Source organism: Leuresthes tenuis, unplaced genomic scaffold (genome assembly GCF_036924035.1).
Source record: "Leuresthes tenuis unplaced genomic scaffold, fLeuTen1.0.hap1 SCAF_15, whole genome shotgun sequence".
Taxonomy (NCBI): domain Eukaryota; kingdom Metazoa; phylum Chordata; class Actinopteri; order Atheriniformes; family Atherinopsidae; genus Leuresthes; species Leuresthes tenuis.
Genome location: NW_027325369.1, coordinates 7119429 through 7143083, shown reverse-complemented (window position 1 = coordinate 7143083; position 23655 = coordinate 7119429). Strand labels below are relative to the sequence as shown.

At 39.0% G+C, this 23655-nt stretch overlaps 1 protein-coding gene across 1 annotated transcript in view; it reads right to left on the bottom strand.

Annotated features, from left to right (window-relative positions):
* Window positions 1-23655, bottom strand: part of npas3 (neuronal PAS domain protein 3) — a 488496-nt gene that overhangs the window by 349598 nt on the left and 115243 nt on the right. Inside the window, exon 2 of the mRNA XM_072365469.1 lies at window positions 9940-10038. Coding sequence (XP_072221570.1) covers window positions 9940-10038 — 99 coding nt within the window. The remainder of the gene's footprint in view (window positions 1-9939; window positions 10039-23655) is intronic.

Here is a 23655-nt window from a genome sequence, read left to right as displayed (position 1 = left end):
GAATCATGATATGTGAGGAATAAATGTGGTTGGAGGAAAATCATGAATGATTGAGAGGAGAGATCTCATAAACATTTAATGAAATAAAAGCAAAGAAAATACCAAAGAATACAAGGCCCAAGGATAAAAAAAAACAATGTGGCTTTAAGAAAACCACATATCATAAAATGGGTTCAGTTTGCGGGAACATCGAAAAAAAAAAGCCATGTGGTCAGTATAGATTTACCCATTTCCAGAGTTATGGGCACATCTGGATAAGAGGAGTACCAGATAAAGTGCTGTATTAATCACGACTAGTGCCTCCTATACAAGTCTGAGGGGGACAGAGCTGTGACAGGAGGTTACTTCAGTTGGTCAGGTCAAGTTATGTGCCCAAATAATGAGGTCAAGTGAATGACTGGGTTTTTCCTTCAGTACATTAATTTCTCTTCCCTGATGGCATAGGCATATCCCAGGATAATAATGCCAGATTAGGCACAAATAATTAAAGGGTGCATGAAAACACTTTTAATTTTTCATATATGTAATGGCCACTAGGTATTCCAAACCTTAACTTTGCAGAGATTCTTTGGGAGAAGGAAGATCAACGCAAGATCTTGGTAAAAAAAATGTATGCCGTTCGAATGTTGTGACATTACATTATTGAGGCGGCACCATAGCAGATGTGTGCTGTTATCAGAGATTTGTTTTTATTGATTTATTTGGGGTGATGTGTTTCTTACGGAACATTTAAATTTGGAGGAAGGCAGAATGGCACATTTTTGTGTCCTTCATGATTCTTGTATGTTCCTAGACTTATAGGAATGACAGTTTTAAAAGGAGGGATAAAGCATTAGACAAAAAATTAATAATCTTTATTTTTAAAATGTTATATTCAAAGTGTATAGATCTTACAGAACTGAATTACTTCCATCAAATAAATACAAGTATGTTCATAGGCTCATATAACATGGAATACATGGAATATTGGATTAAACACTAAATCCAAATAGACAACTAACTGCAATTTTAAACTATGTTTAAATTTGACAGGCATTGCCAGGCTTGAAAGTTTGAGTTGCTTCAAATGTTTCTTTCTTACAGTGATATACACGATACATTATTTTAAAGAAACATAAAATCTATCAGTGTTTTAACAGCTGTAACTCTCAATCAGCATTCATAACCATTGACTTTTTACAGTACTTTAACCAATAATTTAAATCTGCAAAGTCTAACTGGTTTGAAAAATACAGAAAGCATAAATAGAAGAGGATTTAAGACACATTGAAACACCTAATAACTGAAGAATATTCAGACTAATAACTGATAGAATGCAAAGAAAATGGAGGTTGACCCCAGGACTCAGTAACTACTGAGAGCCAAAGTTTCTGAATGTGAGTTGTCATTGTTTGGGTTCTTGAGGCTTTAGGTGATTTGGCTAAAAGTCATGCTGCTGAATTATTTCTTACAAGATGTGTTGTTATTTTCAATGGCAATGAGAAAGATTAATTTTAATATCAATGTTGCTAGACTACAAACACATTTCACATTATAACTTCAAAGGACACCCGGTTCTCATGTTCACACATCCATACACACATTTCCCCTGTCTAAATCTATACAATCTATTATTAATATGTTTCCTTCTCGACAAAGACACAGGTAGGTGATAGAATAATGAAAAAATAAAAGAAATGGTTAAATTATTGAACTGGGTATGTTCTCTTCAAAATAAAAAAGACAGATTGCAAAAAAGGAAATCTATTGGTTTCTGGGAGTGAAAAAATATTGAAGAAGCAAGTAGGTTTGAAAAGAATGGTTGGGGTGGGGTGAAAGGGAGAGAGGTCTGGCATCAAAGAAAGAAAGTTTAACAGAGTCAGCGACACAACAAGAGTTGACTCGTGACATGATGAAAGAGAAGATGGGACTTGCATCAGAGTATATCACAATCGTCCACCAATTTTCAAAGAGGCAAAGAGAGACAGAAAGAGGAAACAAGTACAAAAGGTAGGCTGATGGAGGTGAGGAGGGAATAAAGGAAAATAAATAGAAGGTAGTAAATTAAATTTTGAAGAAATCTAAAAGAGGAAAATGTATCTGTTTGCATTGCTCTGAAGGACAGACCAGTGGCTACACCTTTTAAGCCAACTGTATATAATTCTTTACTATGCGTGTTTGCCATCCCTTTTGTTCTTGTGTGAATTAAATTCCTTTTTGCCTTGTCTTTTCAATATTCTTTCACCAAATATATCAGTTGTTTAAAACGATGAGATCAGTCATTTTTTCCATAAACAGTTAAAAAACAAAAGAAAAGGTTTTAAAAAGCATCCTGGTTCCCATTATCAAGCGATCACTGCGCTTTTATTTTCATACTGGTCTGGTGTTATTTCTTCATTAACTTTTACAGGCAGGTTCAGAACTAACATGTTCATTATGGTTTCATTCAGTTACTGTAGCCAGGCACTCTAACTGTTTTCTTCACTTCCTCACCATTCATTGCATTATACCCTTTGTGTTAATCAGTCTGCAAGTGCATTTCAACTGTTTGCGGCTTATTTTTTTTAAACGTAAAGTCAAATTCACTAAGTCTATATGCCTCTCTATACTCAATATCTAGTGCATCATTTTACATAAGAATGATTAGAAATACATGATCAAGGTGATTATGCATTTATGATCAGTTATTCTCCTTATATCAGATGCTTGAATTCCTGCCCTGTGCTATAATCATATCTACCTCGTGGGAAGTGTTTAGGGTTACGCTTATAATTTGTGGGCTTTTACATAGGGTCAAGAAGAAAATCAAATGTAAATCAGTCATCAACTTCGATCCCAGCTGACAGCATTAGTCTTGGGTGAAGCCCGGAATCTTAACTTATTGCAAATGGGCTTCGCAGAATCCCAGCAGAACAATATAAATTTGTTACCAAATTGGATTACTCTTAAATTCAATCTACAATGTCTAAGCAAAGAGATCTGATTTTTAGATTTAAGTTTCTATATGAATATAATGCTACTTCCCTCTATCTGCCTACCTCACGAAACTAAATCAAAACAAGTTTGGAGAGTCTTGTGTTATATTTGCCATTTCTACAAAATATTCATGAAAGCAAAACCAAATTCCTCAGGGCCCCACTCGGATCAGCTCAATACAATCATATTATAGATTGCACTGGTCACTCCTTAGGTGGCTACTCTTTAAACCACGTGGTACCTAAAATACCACCCAAAACACTTAAGGTTGAGTTCATCAAAATACAAATCTTAACCGTAATATTGTATTTATCTTGCTCATCGCTGTAATTCTCAGTGTGAGCTTAAAAGTACTCTCCCTGTCAAATGCTTTAAACAGCGTTGCATTGCAACTCATAATGTCAATATTGAGAGATTGAGTCTGTTGAACCATTTTAGATATAACTTTTACAAACTTCTTTATATCCCATACACCTTCAATTGGTTCAATTGGTCTTTATCATTGCATCTTATTCAATGATGGTCTGTCACCTGTTGGATATGGTTGAAAGCTTTAGGCGGTCACCTTATTACATTTTCACATGTTAGCTGTGTTCTAGACAGTTTTCCATAGGTCATGATTATCCTTTAAAACTATTTGGTATGTCAGGTTGTCTATTGCAATGTTATTGTCCTCAACTCATTATGGAGGTATTAGTATCAGTTTTTCCACAAGCTGGCCATCTCAACTTTGCTCAATCTCCACATCTTTTCTTTTCTTAGTTCTTTGTGAACTAATCATTTGTTATTATACAGCTAATTAATTATTTAAATCGTAAAATTCGCCAAACCGGATTTAATATTTTTCAGCATTGTCGTCAAGAGGTTGCTGTTTGTCTTGAACACTGTTCTGCAACAATCAAACTAATTATTTCTATCGTCTCTGCCCAAACCTTTCAGTCCTTAAATCCCAGTGGTAAAAGTCAACATAGAGCTGGTAGTGGTTATCTCGTCGAAGCCTGACCACATTCATCTTCTCCTCTTCGAAGCCTAAACGTAGGCAAGTTCTCTCTTCCTACAAGCCTGAATGGAGGCACGTTTTCTCCTTTAGGCCTGAAGACAGGCATGTTCTTTCTTCCAAACCTAAACACGGGTGCAATGATGCAGAGAATCTAATCACCAAACTTGATTCCAATTGTTCGTACACCAAGCTTTTTCTAATCATGGTACACCAATAAAGTTGGGTCAACTTTTTATTTGATCTCTCCTTATTGAACATATCCCTTCCACCAGTCAGAAAATCATTTGAAAGATTAACAGACTGATGACACCGATAGGGCTCTCAACTGCTCTGTAACATACTGACCTTTCATTACATTTTATTAACAATTCCAACATTTGCTGGGACCACTGAACAAATTGAGAACAAAAGTCCTCACCTAAAACTCCCTACGTCATTAATTTGCTCACTCTGCAAAGGAAAACACAAAAGCAGACTGACAACAGGAGTTGTCTCAAATCTTTGAAAGGAATGGGCGTCTAGAAATCAGCCTGTAATTTGACTAGACTATGGGGTTAAAACTGGATTTTTTTGATCAATGGTTGTACAACAGCATGCTTAAAAGCCACAAGAACGACACTGGAGGTAAGACTGCTATTAACAATATCACTAATGATACATAACACACTACATTAAGGAGAACGTCTTTAAGAAGATATGGTGGTAAAGCAAGGTTCTGGGAGAAACTGAAAGTTTCATGTGACCAGTAATATCAACTGAAAATGAAAATGACACAGGTTCAAAATGATTAAACACAGCAGACATTGATAGAGGAGTCATATGAAAAAGGTAGGATAAGTGTTTGAGTGAACTTGACTTTATCAACAAAAAGTGAAGAAAATTCTCACTGATTGCAGGAGAGGCTTCCAAACTGTTAGACTGGGGAACAGTAAAACAGAGATAAAAGTCTTAAAAAGAACACAGGGTTTATGACAGCTAGTGGTGCCTGATTTTTAGTGGGGCCAACACATCCAAAGCAGGTATAATAAAAATGCAATGCTAATTTCAGTATTAACTTATTAACTCTGTGTCGGCGTTGATGTTATCATTAAAAGCAGTTGTAAACTGAGCAGCGGTGGAAGGGTTAAACATACGCAGCACCTTGCAGCACAAGGTTTAGAATTACCAGAAAAAGGGATATTGAGTAAAACAGGATTGTGATAAGTATTAGCAATTTCCAAATTAAAAAGTGACAGACCACAACATAAAACCAAGTCAAGAGTGTGCCTGTGTTGATGTGTAAGACCACTAACACACAATACTAGTTCAAAAGAGTGGATAAGAATTAAGAAATCTTTGACCAGCAGCTTATCAGAACAACAGACATACAATAGATGTTGAAATCCCCAACAATGAGGATTTATTGAGGGGAAATAGGTTGTTGGTAGGTCACTGCAAACAGGGTGGGCACGGCCCATTTTGAACACAATCAGGTCAAAACTTAAGAAGGAAGATGATATCATCAGGTAAGTTTGCATCTAAACTTCTTCGTAAAAACAAGTCACTATTCCTAGCAGCTGTACTTGAGTGACTGCAGATCACAGCCTCCATCAGGAGGAGCAAAGCAAAGGATGCCTGCATATGTGAAATATGACTGTGCAAGAGCCACCAACTTAAAGCTGTCCAGGAATTTATCTTTGTCTCTGAAAATAGCTAAAATATATCTCAGATTTCTAGTATGTTATGAATTTTAAAGATATCTCAGGATGTCTGCCCCATGCTCTAGAACTAAATATGGAGAAGCTTCTTTCAGTTTTTAAGCACCATTTATGTTAAACAAATATCCAGAAAACTAGCATAAATGTTTGCCTCTTTCAAATCAAACCTAAAGCCTTTTTGTTCACCACTGCAGTTATTCAAATGATTTAATTGATTAAAAAAAAAATTGAAGGACTGAAACGATTCTTAACTTTCACTGCACAGCTCCGTGTTTTACTTATCTTTTATATTTAAAATGTGAATCTTATTTTAATGTTTTTATGTTCTATGTAAAACACTTGCTTAATCACCTACTTGAATTCTACAATAGAAATAAATTTGCCTTGCCTGCCCTCTCTTTTTTTCTTCTAATCTTCTTTTTGTTCCTCAGTTTTGCTTAACTTCTACATAACTTGAAAACACATTACTCTTTGAGTTTAGTTCCAAACATACAAAAATACAAAGACTTTAAACATTAAAACACACACAATAGCAACTTATGCAAACATAACCTCATCTCTAAGCCACCTCAGGTAGAGATGTGTAATGGAAAATTAATTCTTATATGCATTGTATTGAGTGTTACTGTGTATAACCTGTAATGGCCTCCTGCAAGGAACCAACCTGTTTTTCTCTTTCCTCCTGAGGGCAACGTGTGCTCATTATATGATAAAACTGCATTTTAAGGAAGATAGCTGGGGAAGATGGTACTTGGAGCTATGTCAGTATAACCTTGGCTGTAACTAGAAAGGAAAGGTGGATAAGAATGCTCAACTATACCCAAGGAGCGATGATGCAACAATTTGTATTATAACTGAATTGTTTTTGCCTCAGTGGTCAGAGCAGCTCCATACTTCGTACTGTGTTGTTCTCTCTTGCAAGATATTATCAAAAGCATCTTATCTAATCAGTGTCAGGATCGATGGGAAGGTAGGACCCAGATACAGCTCTCGTAGTTAAAAAAAAAAAAGGTTTATTTACAAAAAACAGGGAGCACAGCAGGAACTAGTGATGGGACGAACGACACTGGTGCGTCAGCTCTGTGTCGAGAGCCCAAGAGTGAAACCCCGTATTGGTGCGTGTATCACTTTAAGACAAAAATCACGTGACCGATACAGGAACGGTATCGCTTAAATGTGACGGCGCCAAATTGTGTTTATAAGAAAGCAAACTGTGTCAACATGTTGTGGGTTTGTTGGATGGAGTTTTGTTGTTGGAGTTTGTTGTTATCCAAACCTTCATCAACTTGCACTGAAAATGTTGTGTTCACCCTCTTCATCTGTACCCTGTGAAAGAGTTTCTTCCAAGGCAGGGGAACTGGTGTGTAAGAGGAGAAATCGCCTTGGAGCAAACACCCTACAAAAACGGTTGTTCCTCAATAAAAATGCATAAGAATCTATATGTAATTTGTTTTATTTTTTTATGCTTTAACACTTACGTTAACAAACTTCCACACATAGGATAAAAAGTTGAACTCTGAATTTTAATACAAATTTGCTATATTTTACAAACCAACTCAGTTTAGCATTTACATCAACAAGGTTTGAAGCCTATTTTGAACTCTTCTCATGGACAACTTGACTCACAAAGCGAATGAAGTTATACAATAATGAGATTATATCTTAAATAAAGGACTGGTGATTAAATGTTTCGCAGGCTCATGTTTGATTTGCCGCATTTTACCTGGTCCATCTTCTTATTTCATTTACCTGCAATGATTTCAGAACACCTGAAGGGGTCACTATTGAGTGACCAACACAGTTTCAATACAGTGCCGACACAGTTTGTGTAGTGTGTCAATACACTCCTTGAGGTAGCATCATCCCATCACTAGCAGGAACGAAAGGCGTGGCGGAGCCGGATCAAAAATACTTAACTGTGAGCAAAAAAATCAAGACTATGATATTCAAAAGACTATGGTAACAAAACTATGACAAAACAAGACTATGGCATGGAATACTATTAAAAACAAGGCAAGACTATGAGGCAGGAAAACCAGACTTATCTTCGTGCGAAGCATGGAGGGATAGTGAGGATTCTGCAGTGACTGAAAGTAAACCAGGAAGCTAAATACTGTGAGGGGAGTGATCAGTGACATGAGGTGCAGCTGTGAACAATTAACCAGGTGACTTGAGTGAACTGAACGTGACAGGGGAAAAACATGACTTGAACAAAACATGATTAAACAAACTGTGACATGACATAAAGTGTTACAGAGCAGACTGTGACAATCAGAAAATAACTGACTCTGTGCCTTACTAAAATTTCCACCACAAGATGCAAGTGTAGATTTACTTTTATACACACACACACACAATATACACATGTTAGGAGACAGGTGGAGTTCATGTCTCTCCCCAACATTTATCTCAATTTCACTTCTAGACACACTCACACATACACTGAGCACAAAGAGAGAGATAAACATTGCACCTGCAAAGAAACACAAACACAGCACACACATTCAAATGCAATTCTGTATTCATTCAGAAAGGCTCATCACTTGGTTTAAGAAGATCCTCTAAAACATTCTTTACACTGCTGCACTATATCCCCAGATGACGTCAGCATCACTTTAATACTGTAAACTGTGCTAGTGAAGGAACACCTCTCTCACCTGAAAGTTTGCTGTAGTCTCTTTAAGGCTGATCAAAAGTCATAATCAATGGTCTCTCAAAACTCCTAACACCCAAGTTTTTGGATCTGCAATTGCCCTAGCTGCTCTCCACTCACATTTCACTGTCGGTCCCTGTCAGCTGTCTCCAGCGTCCAGCAAGCTAACCAAGCTCTGTAGAAGTCCTTCAGGCTGATAGTTCACTTCACCTCAGTTGTCCACCACCGGCACCAACCACCCTAAGACCACAGCTCTGTGCAGCCACCTCAGCAATGGATTCCCAAAACACAGCTCAACTGGATTCAATTTACCCAACCTCCGTCAGAATGTCAGAGAAGTTCTATGGAAGACGGATTTGAAGACCTCCCAGACCAGGACGTCCACCCAACACCCCAAGCATCCCTTAACTATTCATCTGGGTGCACTGTGCCTGTACAGCATCTTCTCCCGCCACCTGTTCCAACTCATCAGCTTACAGTTCTATAATTCTCTACGCTGAGTGTCCAAAACATAAAGTCCCATATCCAATGATTTGATTAGAAAATCAATCATGGATGCAACCTAGGGAGTTCTGTTGCCAGGTACACTCCTGTGTTTAAACATAGTACATGTTATGGACAAACTGTGACTAGCACAGAGATCGATAAACAAAATACCACTTGGTTTCAGCTTGAGCAGAATCACACCCTTTCAAATTTCACTTTCATCATCCATATCAGCATTGAATTACCCCTGCAGCCAGTGCACCTACTAGCACCCCACCCAGAAACTCCAAGAAAGCTGGATAATCTGAACTGTGGTTGGGCACATGAGCACAGGTAACAATCAGAGCTCTTGACCTGAAGGTGCAGGGAGGTCAACCTCTGGTGCACAAAGTTAAAACTCCAATATTTGAGTACTGAGGCAGGGGGCTTTGGGTAAACCCATTCGCACTAGCTGCCTCTCACCCAAGGCGACTTCAGAGTGGAATGAAATACAGCCCGTCTCAAGGAGATGCTGTATTAAACACTGTATTCAAACTTTGCTCATTCTACTCTGTATGCTAGTTTGAGCTCTCTATGTGGTCTCCATTGGGTTTCAACATGGATAATGGGTTATGAAGTTAAATCTATTTTATCTATTTCAAATTTGCATTTGCATAGTAGCACAAAGTAATTTCACCAATCTCAAAAAAAGACACACCCTGCAAAACAAGAGATAAGGTGGAATGCCGTAACCAACTGCTATGAACAGGGAAGCTAAGACATGGTTGAGAAGGGAACTGTGTGTCATACTTTGACTGAAGCATGTTACAAACATTTCAATGAGACTTCAGGAGATTGTGTCAACTTGTAAAGAAAAGGGCATAATGTGACTCTTTTCAATAGGTGACATAAATCTTTTTCAAATTTCTATCACAAACAGAAAATGGAGGTTTGACACAGGTTTATAAGAAAAAACTCCATCAAAATATCTAAAACTCTAAAGTGATCCAACCAATAAAGTAACCATCTAATATCAACAGTTGTTTTAAACTAACAAAATTAAAGATTTAGGAATCAATTTGTACTGCTCCTATGCAATAACACACAATACTTCTACAATAAGATCTACAGTTACTACTGCTGCGACTAGGAGCTCACACAAACTTTACCATGGTGAGGATGTATGCTGCTGGCCGGCCAGGTGAAGAGTCTTGGGCCGGGTGGCAGAGCAGCTGCCTGCATTTGACGGCCGCTCCCAGTAGGGATCACTGTGAAACACATACATAAAAAAAAAAAAAAAAAGAAACATGGAGAAGGGAGAAAAAGGTAGAGAAGATGAAAATGAACAATAGAGACATGAGACAGATAAAAATTAACTATAATAATAAAATAAAATGTAACAAATATAATCATACACAGCAAAATGTCATGGACTGCTACACATTTATCTGCAACATAAGATTTGGCAAGCTGTAAATGATAGTTTGGCAATTTCTTCGTGTATAAAATTTTGGAACAGCTGGCATTTCTTGCTCAGTGGGCTCAAAAAGAAGAAGAAATAGAAAAGGAAAACTCATAATATTAGTTTAGGTATATTAACTGTGACAACACAAAAGCTGTATCAGTGTGATCGTTGATTTAACAACCCAGACAGTCCAACGGCCACTCATTACAAACTTGCGCTGCAAAATATTTCAAACTCAAAAAAATAGTTTAAATTCTAGAGAAGATCCCAGTTTCTATGTCATGTTAATTAAAGGGTAAACAAAACAGTAAAACTAAATGATCATGGCTAGAAATGCACAAACCCCTCAATAAATTCAAGCAAAGACAGAGCATTTTAAATCTAACTCAAGTCTGAAGCTTAACTTTCAAGGAAACACCAGCAATCCATTAGTTTTGTTTCATGAATATTTGCTCAAAATAATATTCTTTGTTGGCAGGTAAAAACATATGGTGAATTTTAGGACACACCTACTGGTTGACAAAACAGCTCCTGCCTTCTGAAATATTCTGTAAAATAAATAAAGCTTTTTCATTACTATCGTCTTAAAAGCTAAACACTGCCAAATGGAATTTGACAGGAAGGAAAAATGACATGGAGTTAAGCAGAAAATATAAAGCAGCCCCAAAGTGACTGTCTGTGCTGAGAAAATTGTTTAAATTCCACATACCCAGCAAAGACTAGCTGTCAAAACCTATGTCTGAATGGATTTTTCATACAGAGAGATGAAGCAGGAGAGGCAAAGAGAAAGCAAGAGAGAATAGTAAAAATAGGAGTCAGAAGAAGGGTGAGAGACAGAAAAAAGAGTGGAAAAATAAGAGGGAGAATCAGTGAAGTGATGCTGACTTTCAGGAGAACATTAGCTGTACTGTATAGTGTACCATAAAACCATTAGCATTGCCAGTCTTGCTTTGTGGACAAGCATTACTATAAAACACAGTTTTCTGAAGCCAGCCCACTGCTATTGTTGTTGTCAGAGGGCAACGCCAGAACAACTTATTTTAGTTTATAGCAAAAGGAGAAGGCAGAGCTGGATTTCAAATTAAACAACCAAGAAGTCCAAAGATTATATTACTTTGATCTCTATCTCTCAAAACATGTCTTAAAAACATATCTTATGAGGAGGAAAACAAAGAATAGATAAAAGGATAAAAGGTTTGAGTGCTTTACTGCAAAAAGCTCAAAGTGGGTTTCAAGACAGTGACACAAGACAGATATAATCAAATTGAGTTTCAATCACAGAAACCGATTGTTACTGTCTCACAGTATTTTTAGAACACAGACACGTTTGTCTCTGTGATTCTGAGTCCATCAATTATCAGCTCATCCATTTATTTAGATGAGCCATCTGGCTTTGAATACAATGAACAGAGAATAGTTGTATTTAAAAAAAATACACATTCAATGCAGCTTAATATGAGCATAATAATATGAGTAAAAGACACATAATTGAAATCCCTCCAGCTTGTATAACACCAGGATTACAAAGATTAGGTGTTGAGGGATCAGGACATACTGATGGCAAGTGGTCTACTGGACCAAAACATTCATGAACTCGAGTGAAAACTCTCACTTAGCTGGAATGATATTTTCACAGCAATCCCAGTGAGAAGGGATATGTGAAGAGGATGTGGGACCAATGGATATTGAGAAACCCAACATCTAAATGATAAGAACTTGTGTTCTAATATTCAGAAACGGAATCTACTATCACAACTAGAGATTGATGAAAGAGAACAAAGATGCTGCAGCAAGGTCCCAAGCCCCATAAGACAGCTCTGGTTACATGCTGCCATTCCGACATCTCGCCATTCCGACATTGGCCTCCAATTGTCTTTTAATAGCCTTTTAATGACCTATTTTTTACCCAAAACATTTTGCACTAATGATATGCCGGCGCAAATACGCCCTAAAGTTTGGCGCACAAACTCTGCACATGCAGAGGCCACATCCTCGCAAACAAACTTTAATAATATATTATCAAAATCCCCTGAATTTCAAATATAAAAGTACAGATATTAATGTAACTCTGGCGAGACTGAAACTGATTAAGCAGAAATACAGTGTCAGTGAGCTGTCACAGCAGCCAGCTGGAGTGGAGCTCTCCACAGAGCCCATGCGTCTTTTGCACGCTGTCATCATATGCAAAAGTAATAATTGCAATTACAGATATCACGGCTACTGCACAGGACACAGTTGCGAGCACTCTGCCTTGCCTTGCCAATAGGAGAAGAGAGAAATGACAGCATAGAACGTATAAAACACAACAAAATGCAGTAAAAATGTTTATTCATGTTATTCACGTGATTTATGAGTACTCGCTCCAATTTTTGGAAGCGCGGAGGGGCTTTGCGCATTTAGCACAAACACACAGCCGTTGCGCAAGGCTTTATACAGCCTGTTGATATCTTAAGGACCTAACTGGTCACACCTGGGAGTAAATGTCATGTAGAGATTGTTTTTACATGACATTACAGCTGAACATATAGCTTTCATCCACAAACCAACGTGGGAGAGCCCGAAGACGCATGTGCCAGACGCACATAGGCATGCGTAAAACCAATTTTGACCACTTCATGTTGTTTATTTGCTTTCTTTTAGTTAACTTTAGTTTCTTTTGGATTCTTGTGCGTGTTATGGAGTCGTTTCGTTTTTGTTTTTTTTCCTGGATCAAATTTTCCAAGTTGAAACAAGTGGTATTGGAGTGTGTGATTGAAAACCACCGCGGTCTGCTTCTCCTCCTCCAGTTGCTGAGACTTTGTGTTTTTAATAACGCTTATCTGTAAACATGTGTTAAACATATAAATTGCATGAACAGAAAGAAGGGACTCACCTGTTGAGTAACGCACATTTCCTTATACGGAAAGCCTTGTCGGAATGGTGGGACATTTGAATGTCGGAAAAGCGGGATGTCGGAATGGTGGGATGTCGGAATGGTGGGACGTTTGCATGTCGGAATGGTGGGATGTCGGAATAGCGGGATGTCGGAATGGCGGGATTTCGGAATGGGTGTTGCCACCCGAGACCAAGAAGCTGATATGCACTACATCTGCTGCCATCTGCATCCCCCAGATGCTTGGTTACAAGATAAACAACATAAGGATCAGTCAGGGGCAGTATCCCTCCATAGAGATACTGCCCCTGACCAATAACAAAGAAAAAAATTTCTATGTTGTTGATCTCATCAAATCAGTCAACTTCTAACATACCAAACCGAGTCTAACTTTCTGCCCTCCATGATGCTGATTTCCCGCTATTTCTCCCTCTGCCGCTCGCGCCATTTATCTCATCCCTCTTCGCCAGTGCTGTTTGCTACTTTTGATCCAGACCCACTGACTGATTTCCTAACTAATGACGTGAGGTTACCGTGGCTTGTGTGTCAAAGACACCAATTCAGCAGACACCAACTCAGCAGTTTTCGGGAGTTTCCGAGTCGGGAATTAAAACGCAGGGACTGTCTATTTCTACCGATCCACCCATGTGGAATGGCTACTCCTCGGCCACCGGCGTTGGTCGTTTTCCACAGGGTGCACCGCGCACGCTTCGGTTTCAGAGTTTCAGTAACGTAGGCGGCTACGCTGCATCATTAACACCGCGCATTCAGAGTCCGGGCAGACACACAGCACAATCACCTGTTACCGGGCGCTCACACCCAAAGTGTCTTGAGCGGCCGAGGCGACCAGCTGTCATTAATTTTCAATGTAAGCTGGCGTTGTGAGCTTCATGAGCGTTGTGAGCTTCGAAAGTTGAGAGAGGCTCAACTTTATGCAAATGAACAGCGACGCCACACAGCCGCTCTGGATTCCTAAGGCGGAAAAGGGCAGAGCGAGAGTAAAAACCATGGAGGAGAAACTTGGAGAAAGCAGAGGCGGCGGGTTGTGAGCGCCCTGTACCAACGAGCTGACGTGGCTTTAAAATCTATATTTGCCTCTCCTGATTTAAATAAACACTTTTGTGATGTAACTCCAACTTGAAAAGACTTAATTATTCAATTCAAGATCAAGACAAAACTGGTGCAATATAAATAATCAACATCTCTCTAAAATATTTTTTTCTAGGACAAGAACCAATCTAAAGTTTTGTCTCTCCTGGCAAGTGAGTGTGATGAATGGGGACAAATCTACCCCTTGCTGAGCCACTTGGCAGCAGTTGCGCTGGTCATCCCAGTTTCCAGCGTAAACTGTGAGAGAAACTTCTCCACATTGAATCGAGTAAGGCAAAATGGCATCACTGGAGTTGCTGAGTGGTGTGCTTAATATTTAATCCATTTACAGGGAACTGTATACATTACCAGACTAGGGTACAAAATGTGTGTTCCAAAGGCACCTCCTGCTTTAATTACTTTTGATTAATTGCAGTTATCTTAATTTTTAGGTGAAATTTTTTATTTTTTATATTTTTTTATATTTGTTTTAAAAATACAGACTGGAGTATTTTTGGATCTCAGGACATGGAAGAGTACACTACATCTGTACTCTCCTACATCAAGCACTGAACAGACACCGTCACCACTGACAAACGCATCTGGGTGAATGCCAGCCAAAAAACCCTGCATGACAAGAGAGGTTAGGACCCTGCTTAGGAACCGAAACGCCGCCTTCAAGTCTCATGACAGTGCAGCCAGGGCAAATCTGTAAAGGAGTATCAGACAGGCCAAGTTAGATTATTAAAAAAAATTGAGGATCACGTCCACAGCAGCAACTTGAGGTAGGTATGGCTGAGGTTCCAAAACCTCACCACAAACCCAGACAAAACACCATGTTTTGGCGATGTTGTGCTGGCGGAGGAGTTGCACTGCTTCTTTGCCAGCTTTGATAAAAAAATTCCGGAAAGGGCTACATCACATCAACCAGCTAATACCAGCAACATCTTCACGGTGGGGTGACATAGTAGTGGTAGAACTAGAAAATTTCTGAAGAAATTTTGATGGGTGTCAAGCTGCTGCCCGTGTTCTGCCTGTCCACACAGACACACAGGGAGGCTATGGTGAAGCTCAAGCATTAGATACTTCAAATCCAGTCTGAAATATGAGATTCTGGCTTGGTCTGGTGAAATCTGCCTGCTTTAGACACATAAGGCCCGGTTGATCTCTTCAGAATAATGGAAACATATGAGTTAATGCGCGCTATCGCGCGCATTTGTCTCGTCAGCAGCTGGCATGAACCTGTTAATCTGTTCAGATTAATGGAAAATATATGAGTGAATGCGCGCTATCACGCGCATTTGTCTCGTCAGCAGCTGGCATGAACCTGTTAATCTGTTCAGATTAATGGAAATTTATGAGTGAGTGCGCGCTATCGCGCACATTTGTCTCATGAGCAGCTGGCATGAAGCTGTTATAACAGTTTAACCATGTTTGCTGCCTTGCTGCTGCCCTGCTTCTATGTTTACTCTGCCCTCATCAGCCATCTTGGCTCTGCCCTCATCAGCTAACTTGGCTCTGGCTTCATCAGCTGTGATAGAACAGGCAGCCATCTTGGGTGTGGTCAGCATTAGTTGCTATGGGCAACAGCTGTGACTGCCAACTGTCAAATCTACACCTCACTTTGTCCCCTTAAAATCCTGCTGCTGCCCTGCTGCTGCCCTCCTGCTGCCCTGCTCCTGCCCTTCTGCTGCCCTGCTGCTGCACTGCTCCTGCCCAGCTGCTGCCCTTCTGCTGCCCTGCTTCTGCTGCCCTGTTCCTGCCCTTCTGCTGCCCTGCTGTTGCCCTGTTCCTGCCCTTCTGCTGCCCTGCTCCTGCCCTTGTGCTGCCCTTCTGCTGCCCTTCTTCTGCCCTGCTGCTGCCCTTCTGCTGCCCTGCTGCTACCCTGTCCCTGCCCTGCTGCTGCCCTGCTGCTGCCCTTCTGCTGCTATGTTTACTCTGCCCTCATCAGCCATCTTGGCTCTGCCCTCATCAGCCATCTTGGCTCTGCCCTCATCCGCCATCTTGGCTCTGGCTTCATCAGCTGTGATAGAACAGGGCGGCCATCTTGGGTGTGGTCAGCATTAGTTGCTATGGGCAACAGCTGTGACTGCCAACTGTCAACTGTCAAATCTGCACCTCACTTTGTCCCCTTAAAATCATGGGGTTTTCATATTGAGGCACAAGTCTGGAACAAACGGTCGCTGTTCGAAAAGTAGAAGTCGGATCCGAATAATTCTTTCACCGTGAGCGCCAGAAGGGACGGGGGAAGCCAGAGGTGTAATTTTTATTCTTCTACCCCCCGTGGCTCCTTTATTATGGCAGTTTTAAAATGAGTTTTCCGACTGATTTCAGGGCTCGGCCGTTTTATAATGGGATGGAATGTTCCCTCTCTGCACTCAGAGGTGATTTGTGAGAAATCTGTGAGGCCACGCTCAATGACAGTCACATTGGGTGAAAGACAACTAAAATACCTACGTTTTGATGTATAAGTTATCCAGATCAGGCAGATATATTGGACGTGAGAGGCATTTGTTCGAAAAGATTTTTAGAGTGACAGTTAGTGTACGCACCATGACACGACCTCCTCTGGCCACCTAAAACGTAAATTGCCGTTGTGTCAAAGCCGTATAAGCTATTAACAAGTCCTTTACCACAATTAAAGCTGAGTCTTTCCTGTCACACACCAACTTTGAATGATGTGTGTGTGACCTTGTATGGCTGAGTTCAGAGGCCTCCAAGGGGAGGCAGTTTTGGGCTCGAAGAGCCTTCTCCATTCATTTTCCCATTGACAATTTGCCCGCTTTTCCCCATTTATCCACTATTCCTTTTGAGTAATGAGAGAGATAAATACAAGCACACTTCTGCCCATCGGCGCGCACGCAGCGATGTGTTTTTTATTTTAGTCGGAGCTTCGCTGCGGGAGGAGTAGCGCGCCGAAAAACGTGACGGAAGCGGGAGAATAATAAGTATGCACAATAGTAATATGTGTGCCCTGCCTTTGGCATTAGCACCCATAATTATGGTATGCTAGTTTCAGGACAATATTTGCACTGGATTTTATATACATATATTTATATGTATAGTCCTTCATCCACCCATCCATTCATCCACCTATCTACTATTTGCAACTCTATTCTATACCTACTTCTTTTGTTCTCTGTCCTTTTTATTTTTAATTTTTACACTTGAACTCCCTTCTCCCTTCTTACATCCTAAAATTCTTCCCTTTTTTCTTTTTCTTAGTTCCATCTAATTGTTAGTCCATGCTTCTCTCATTTGCATTACCGATACTTTAATCCATTCATTACTCATTGTTTTGTTCAAATGTCCTGCTATCCTTCGAAAAGTGAGAGACTGCCATTCCTTACAAAATGTCCCCCTTCTGGTGTCCATGAATGTGACAATATAGTTAAAAACAAAGTATTTTCCCCAACCATACGTTTTTTTTTTTTTTTATCTAAGTAAGTGATTTTGTGCACTAACCCCTACCAAGAAATATTCTTGTTTACACTAAGTTCAGACCGTTTTAATAAAGTGCTGTTGTAGTTGTCTTATGGTTAAAAGTGCTTTGTGTAAGTGTGCTATCCACCCTCTCTCCTTGCCCCTTTTTGAGGACTTTGTAGCTTGTTAAATGTAAGACATAGAAATTATGCTTGTGGAAATGCTCTTATCATTTGTATTTTCCTTTGGGCTCTTGTAGGGGCAGTACAGGACTTCAAATGGGTCAAGTTTAAAGTTATAACCATACAGCCTATGCTCTATTTGATTGGAAGACTTGTTGGAAAGTGGACATGTACTTACACTGCATCAAACACGTACACAGAAAATCACCTATATGCACGACGAATAAACAGTAAAACTTGAAGCATACATTAAAAATATATTAACATACACATACTTACACTCAGACTACACTCATACGTACGTACACAGAATTTACACGAGAGTAAATGCACACAGAGATGCACATGGTAAACAAGTAAACAAACACACGGTGAATGCAAATACAAAAAATTGCAGTGGTGTGAGGTAATACAATGGGTATTGCCGGGCGCCAGCACAGCTAAATTGCAGCCAGCGAAAGGGAGATCTGGGTCATTTTTCAAGACTGACTATAGATTACAAACTGGCTACCAGGTTATTGTCTGAGAATACTTAAACATACACACAATTCTGTGTGCACAACCACATACACACACTCACTCACTCATTCACAAAGTGAAGAAAGTAATCCTGGCTTGTCCTGTTGTAGCCCATGGAATCACAGAAATGTGCTCTTTCTCCATTTTCTAAACAATTTCCCCTGAATAAAATATGTGACTGAAAATGTGTTTAGCAACCAGTCATGATGCCACACCAATGTGCACAAAAATACACTTGAAAAAAATTTGTTCCTGGGCAGTAAGAATGATATAGTTCAGGTTTAGATGTCCAGGTCCAGTGCTGCAGTAAAACCAAACAAGGGTTTAACTCCAAAACTAAATTGCATCAGAGTCTCAACATGGTTTCAGACTGATTTATAAAATATGTCTTTAACATCTATCATTTTTAGAAACAGAGAAAGAAAGGATACTACAAGACATAATTGAGAAATCATTTAATTTAAAAAGTAAACTGCAAAGATTTTAAAGAGGATTTATTTTAATGATTGTAAGTATTTCTGGAAAATTGTGACAATTTCAGAGAATAGATAATTTGCTGGAAAAATAATTAATTTGGAAGACTGAAGCATTTACCATATTTTTGGCTGTGACAGCCAAGTATTGAACAAAGATAAAGATCTAATTTTCTGAAAGGAATTAACTAACAGTTACTAACATAAGCAGACATATGCTGCTGACCAAGCTGCTTCCTCTATGTGAAGGTTCAAATGCTGGATGAAAGAGTCTGCAGCAGGTGAAAGAACACACACACATACACATGTACAGACACACATAATGTCACACATTGTTTTAATCCACACATAGCCCTATTAAAATGACCTCACTCTCAAACTTGAAAAACAATTGTTTCTCACAAAAACACAAGTGCAATAGCACACACTGACACAGAGTTGGGCAATGTGTCAATTAAACCCCAGGGGCCAAATGCACCTTTCTGACATTTATAAAGAAAGACCATGTAGTTAGAATGTGCACCCCTCACATATTCCTCAGATCAGAAGTACCCAGATTTTTAGACCACAATATCAGCTCGAAAAAAAAGTCAACATAATCTTATATAAAACAAAACTTCAAATTTCACAGAGCTTGATCGGTCACGATTGTCATTCTTTTTCTTTATTAAATTTACTGTCAAGAACTTTAATAATGTACTCTAATTTAATTGAAGAGGCTGTAAATAACAGCAGCCATGCATTATGGTCTTGCATAAGGTTATGGAAGACGTTGCTGATAAGGCTTAAACAGTACTTAGTTCTTAGAGATTGCTCTGATTTATTGGCAGAAGATTGGCTCATAGTAGACTTTCAAGGTCTGTTTAAGAAAACATTACACATACCATGTTCCATCTGTACATTTCTGTCTCCCTCCAGATCATCTACACACAACACTATTAATTGTTTAACAAACCATTAATAAGTTGAGTTGTTGGCCCCTCGTCCTGCTGTCTGTTTTATGCATCTCACCCATGGTGACACACATAACACATGGTGACACACGCACCTGCAATCACACACACATGCTCCATCAGTCCTTTCTGACTTGTCAGCCTCTCACCATGAGAGAACTGAACAGGTTCGCAAATGTTGCTCATAACCATTACCACTCAAATTACAAATTCATTCTAAACTAAAGTAATGACATACTGCATTGATGAGCAAAAAACAACCTAAGCAATTTCATCATGAAAAAAAGTATTTTCACATTCATAAACCAACATCAGGGTGTTATGTAATTGCAGGATGTTCAGTTAAGCAGCTTAATACTGTTTTTGGTGTTGAAATAAATATGTTTAGCTGAACAATGTTTTAAAAAGATTTTAAAATGTTTTCATGTCAAAGTGACATCTAAAATACCAACGTGTTTCAGCTTACTAGCCTTCTTCAGGGAGTCAGACTGGTTTTATTGAGTCCAAGGTTGGATGTAGGATGTAGAAGATTTGTTGCAAAGTCTGTTGTCTCATAGTTGAGGGAGTTGGGTGTAAGTGGACAGAGTGTGAGGAAAATAGTGAAGGAAGTGCCAGATGAGGCAGTAAAGTCCAGTCAGTGGATTTGGATTAGAAGAAGCAACAGTAGCTGGGGGCCTAGCAGGGGGAACACTTAGGACAAACAGACTCTTAGAAGAAGCAAGGAAGAAATCCAGGATATATTTAAGTGGAGGGTGTGGCCCATGTGAGCCTTTTGAAACCAGGTGGCCATTTTAGGTGAGTTGGCCTGTATGGCCTTGTTTTTGCTAGCATTTTTAGATTGTAGGACTGTTTAGGTGAGTTTGTCTGCTGAATCTGCTAGTTTGTCTTGTCCTGCCTCCACCTCTGGCACCCTCTATACTTTAATTACCCCCTAACCCAATGTTTCTCAGTTCCGGTTTTCAATGTTTCCCTCCCCCACCACACCAGATTCAAATGATCAGCTCGTCATTAAGCTCTGCAGTGGCCTGATAAGGAGCCATTCATTTGAATCAGGTGTGTTGGAGGAGGGAAACATCGAAAACATGCAGGGCAGTGGGTCATGAGGACCGGAATTGAGAAACACTGCCCTAACCCGAACAATGGGTTGAATCCCATTCCTACTTATCTTTACCTCTTCTATTTCTACCCCCTACCTGAACCAGGGTTTGTATCCCGACCCCGCAAGGACTAGAGTGCAGTTGGTGAGAGGCTGAGGTGGCTTGTGGTTGTGGAAAAAAAGATGGTTGTTGTGGTGTGAGGACCAGTGATAGCTGGCATTATTGGAGTGACTCTGGGATGCCAGTGATCACTACCGAGCTTCCTGGAGGTGTCGTGGGCCCAACTGACCCCAATGACATGTTGGTCAGCACTGCTCACTGGTCTATATAGGGATTATAGAGAATTATTCACTGTGAGTCTGGTCCATTTTTTTCTTCAGCACAAGTTTCTTGTGTTTACCTTGAATTATAAAAAGCAGTAAACTCCTCATTCAACCCTGGATATTTTGCGACCTGTAATTTAAATAACTAATCATTCAAATATACCTTTGTTTTATTTTCTTTTGTCTATCACCTTTTCTAATTTAAAATGGATTATGATCAATTCCAAAATCTTGCAATATAGATGGATGAAAGTATTCCATAGAGATAGCCATCGACTGAAAGGCAGGATTGTCTTTTAATAATTTAACTCATTTACTGCACTGTATCACAAATTTAGACAAATTTAATTTTTTTTTTATATATAAAAGCTTTCCACTTGATTACCTTATCAAATGGTGCATCAAAGCAACATCACTTTCACAACAACAAAAGTTAAAAAAATAAAAAATAAAAAAAATAATAAAAAAGCTACTTTTGAGACTATAGGGATACCATGACATGCTGAGCATTTCACCTTGTGTTGTGTTTTCATTTATCTAATGACTATTAAGGAGGTAAAAGGTAGCCTTCTTTTATCCCAGTAATCATTTGAACTTCAAGCGTTGGCATAACCCACAACAGCAGCAGCTTTAGTGAAAACACTGATATAGTTTGACATAGGTGTGCTTGTTGCACAAATGAATAATCATACCAGGGTTCATTCAGAATTTATTTGTATGATTTTTTTTTCTTTACTTTTTTACATTAACTTTACCCTCTCAAGCTAAACATACATTAAAAAAATGCAACTCTGTTCAGTTTGCACACATGATCAGCAAATAACTGGAATAAATCCAGTGCTTGCAACACTTGCACTGCAGAGCGGTGCATGCAGCTATAATGGATTCTGTCATTTGAAATGGATGAAGGTCCATTAGACAGCAGCACGATCGCAGGGCTAAGTGTGATGAAGGGCACAGCCCCAGCATATCTTTTTATTTTAACAATGACAAAAGATGGAGATATCCTGGCTCCTGGTTCAAGTTGAATCCAACAGTCCAAAGATGGAAAAAAGGACAAATGCAAAGCAGGAAAATAATCTTTTCACCTTGTTAGAATTGGATAGATGTAAATTAATGAAGGAAATGGTCAAATTTAAAATAGAAGGGAAAATGTCCATAATAATAATGTCCATAATAATGTCCATAATAACACAGGGTGTTTCTTTTCACTGTAAATCAACAGTACTTTCTCCTTTTTACTTTTTCTGTCCATTTCTCTATCCATTGTCATCATGTCCTCATCCTTCCCTCACTCACACCCTTTTTGTCTTAAAGCAAATAAGGTTTATGGGAAGTGACAGACGCACACCAAGCACAGACCTCTTTATCAATCACCTCTTTAGCTGAGCTACAGGTCTGATTTACTGCTGATTTCTTAGCTGTCAAAGCTGACGACAGCTGCCTGACATTCACCATTCTGTAGTATGACTTTCTCACATAAGCACAAAGTGGCACTGTCACGTAGAATACACAGCAAACAGACATAAAAGCACAAGCTCAATTGGCCCTGCACTTGTGCAATCATGCATGCACATTCAACCATAATAAATCTGTTCATGACGGCAAAAACAACTATACCTGCTCCATCACACAAAATATACATACACTGGCTCTCATATTTCCCTATAAATTTCTTACACCACTCTACCACATTTCTGTTGGAGTTTTCATTTTTCAACTTTTGGCTCTGCCATTTCTTCTATCTATAAATGCACACACCTAAACACAACCTTTACAAAAATCACTTCCAAACAACTGTCCATAATTTTGTTTGTAAATTAGACCATGACAATCCAACTGTTGCCATAGCAGCATTAAATTACTATCTACTAATCCAACATAAATAGACTTCTGTTGAAGTCACAACACTCTAAGGACTAATGAACACTTTCTTTTTGGTCCATTTCACACGCAAGGCTCCTTGTCAAGTTCTCAGAGTATGATGACAAAGGACTGACTTTGGTCAAAAATATATCAGAGACAATGACATAGATGAAAGCCATGATGATGATAGGAAAAAATACTAAACAATTTAAAAGAACATTTAATTTTTAATTGAACTTTTTAAATAGAATATTCTCACGTTTTACCATTCTTTTGCAGACATATTACAATACTAACAAAAGTTGAAAGCAAGGTGAAATTAGTTTTAATTTAAGGTCCTGTTTTGACACACAACCTCCCAATTTGTAAGATTTCTATATATCAACCAAAATACCTCTTGTTCATAGATTTTCTAGTTTGTTTTGTACATCATTAACAATGTAAGTGCTGTTGTCTATCTTTAACCAATTATGAGTTTTGATTAATCTAGAAGCAATACATAAATAATTAAATAAATACTAACAACTGAGACAAACCACAAAAATACAGCCAGCAACAGTCATTTAACTGAGGGAGGTCAGGTGATTTTGTAATGTCCCCTTGTACTTGAGCTGAGAAACATT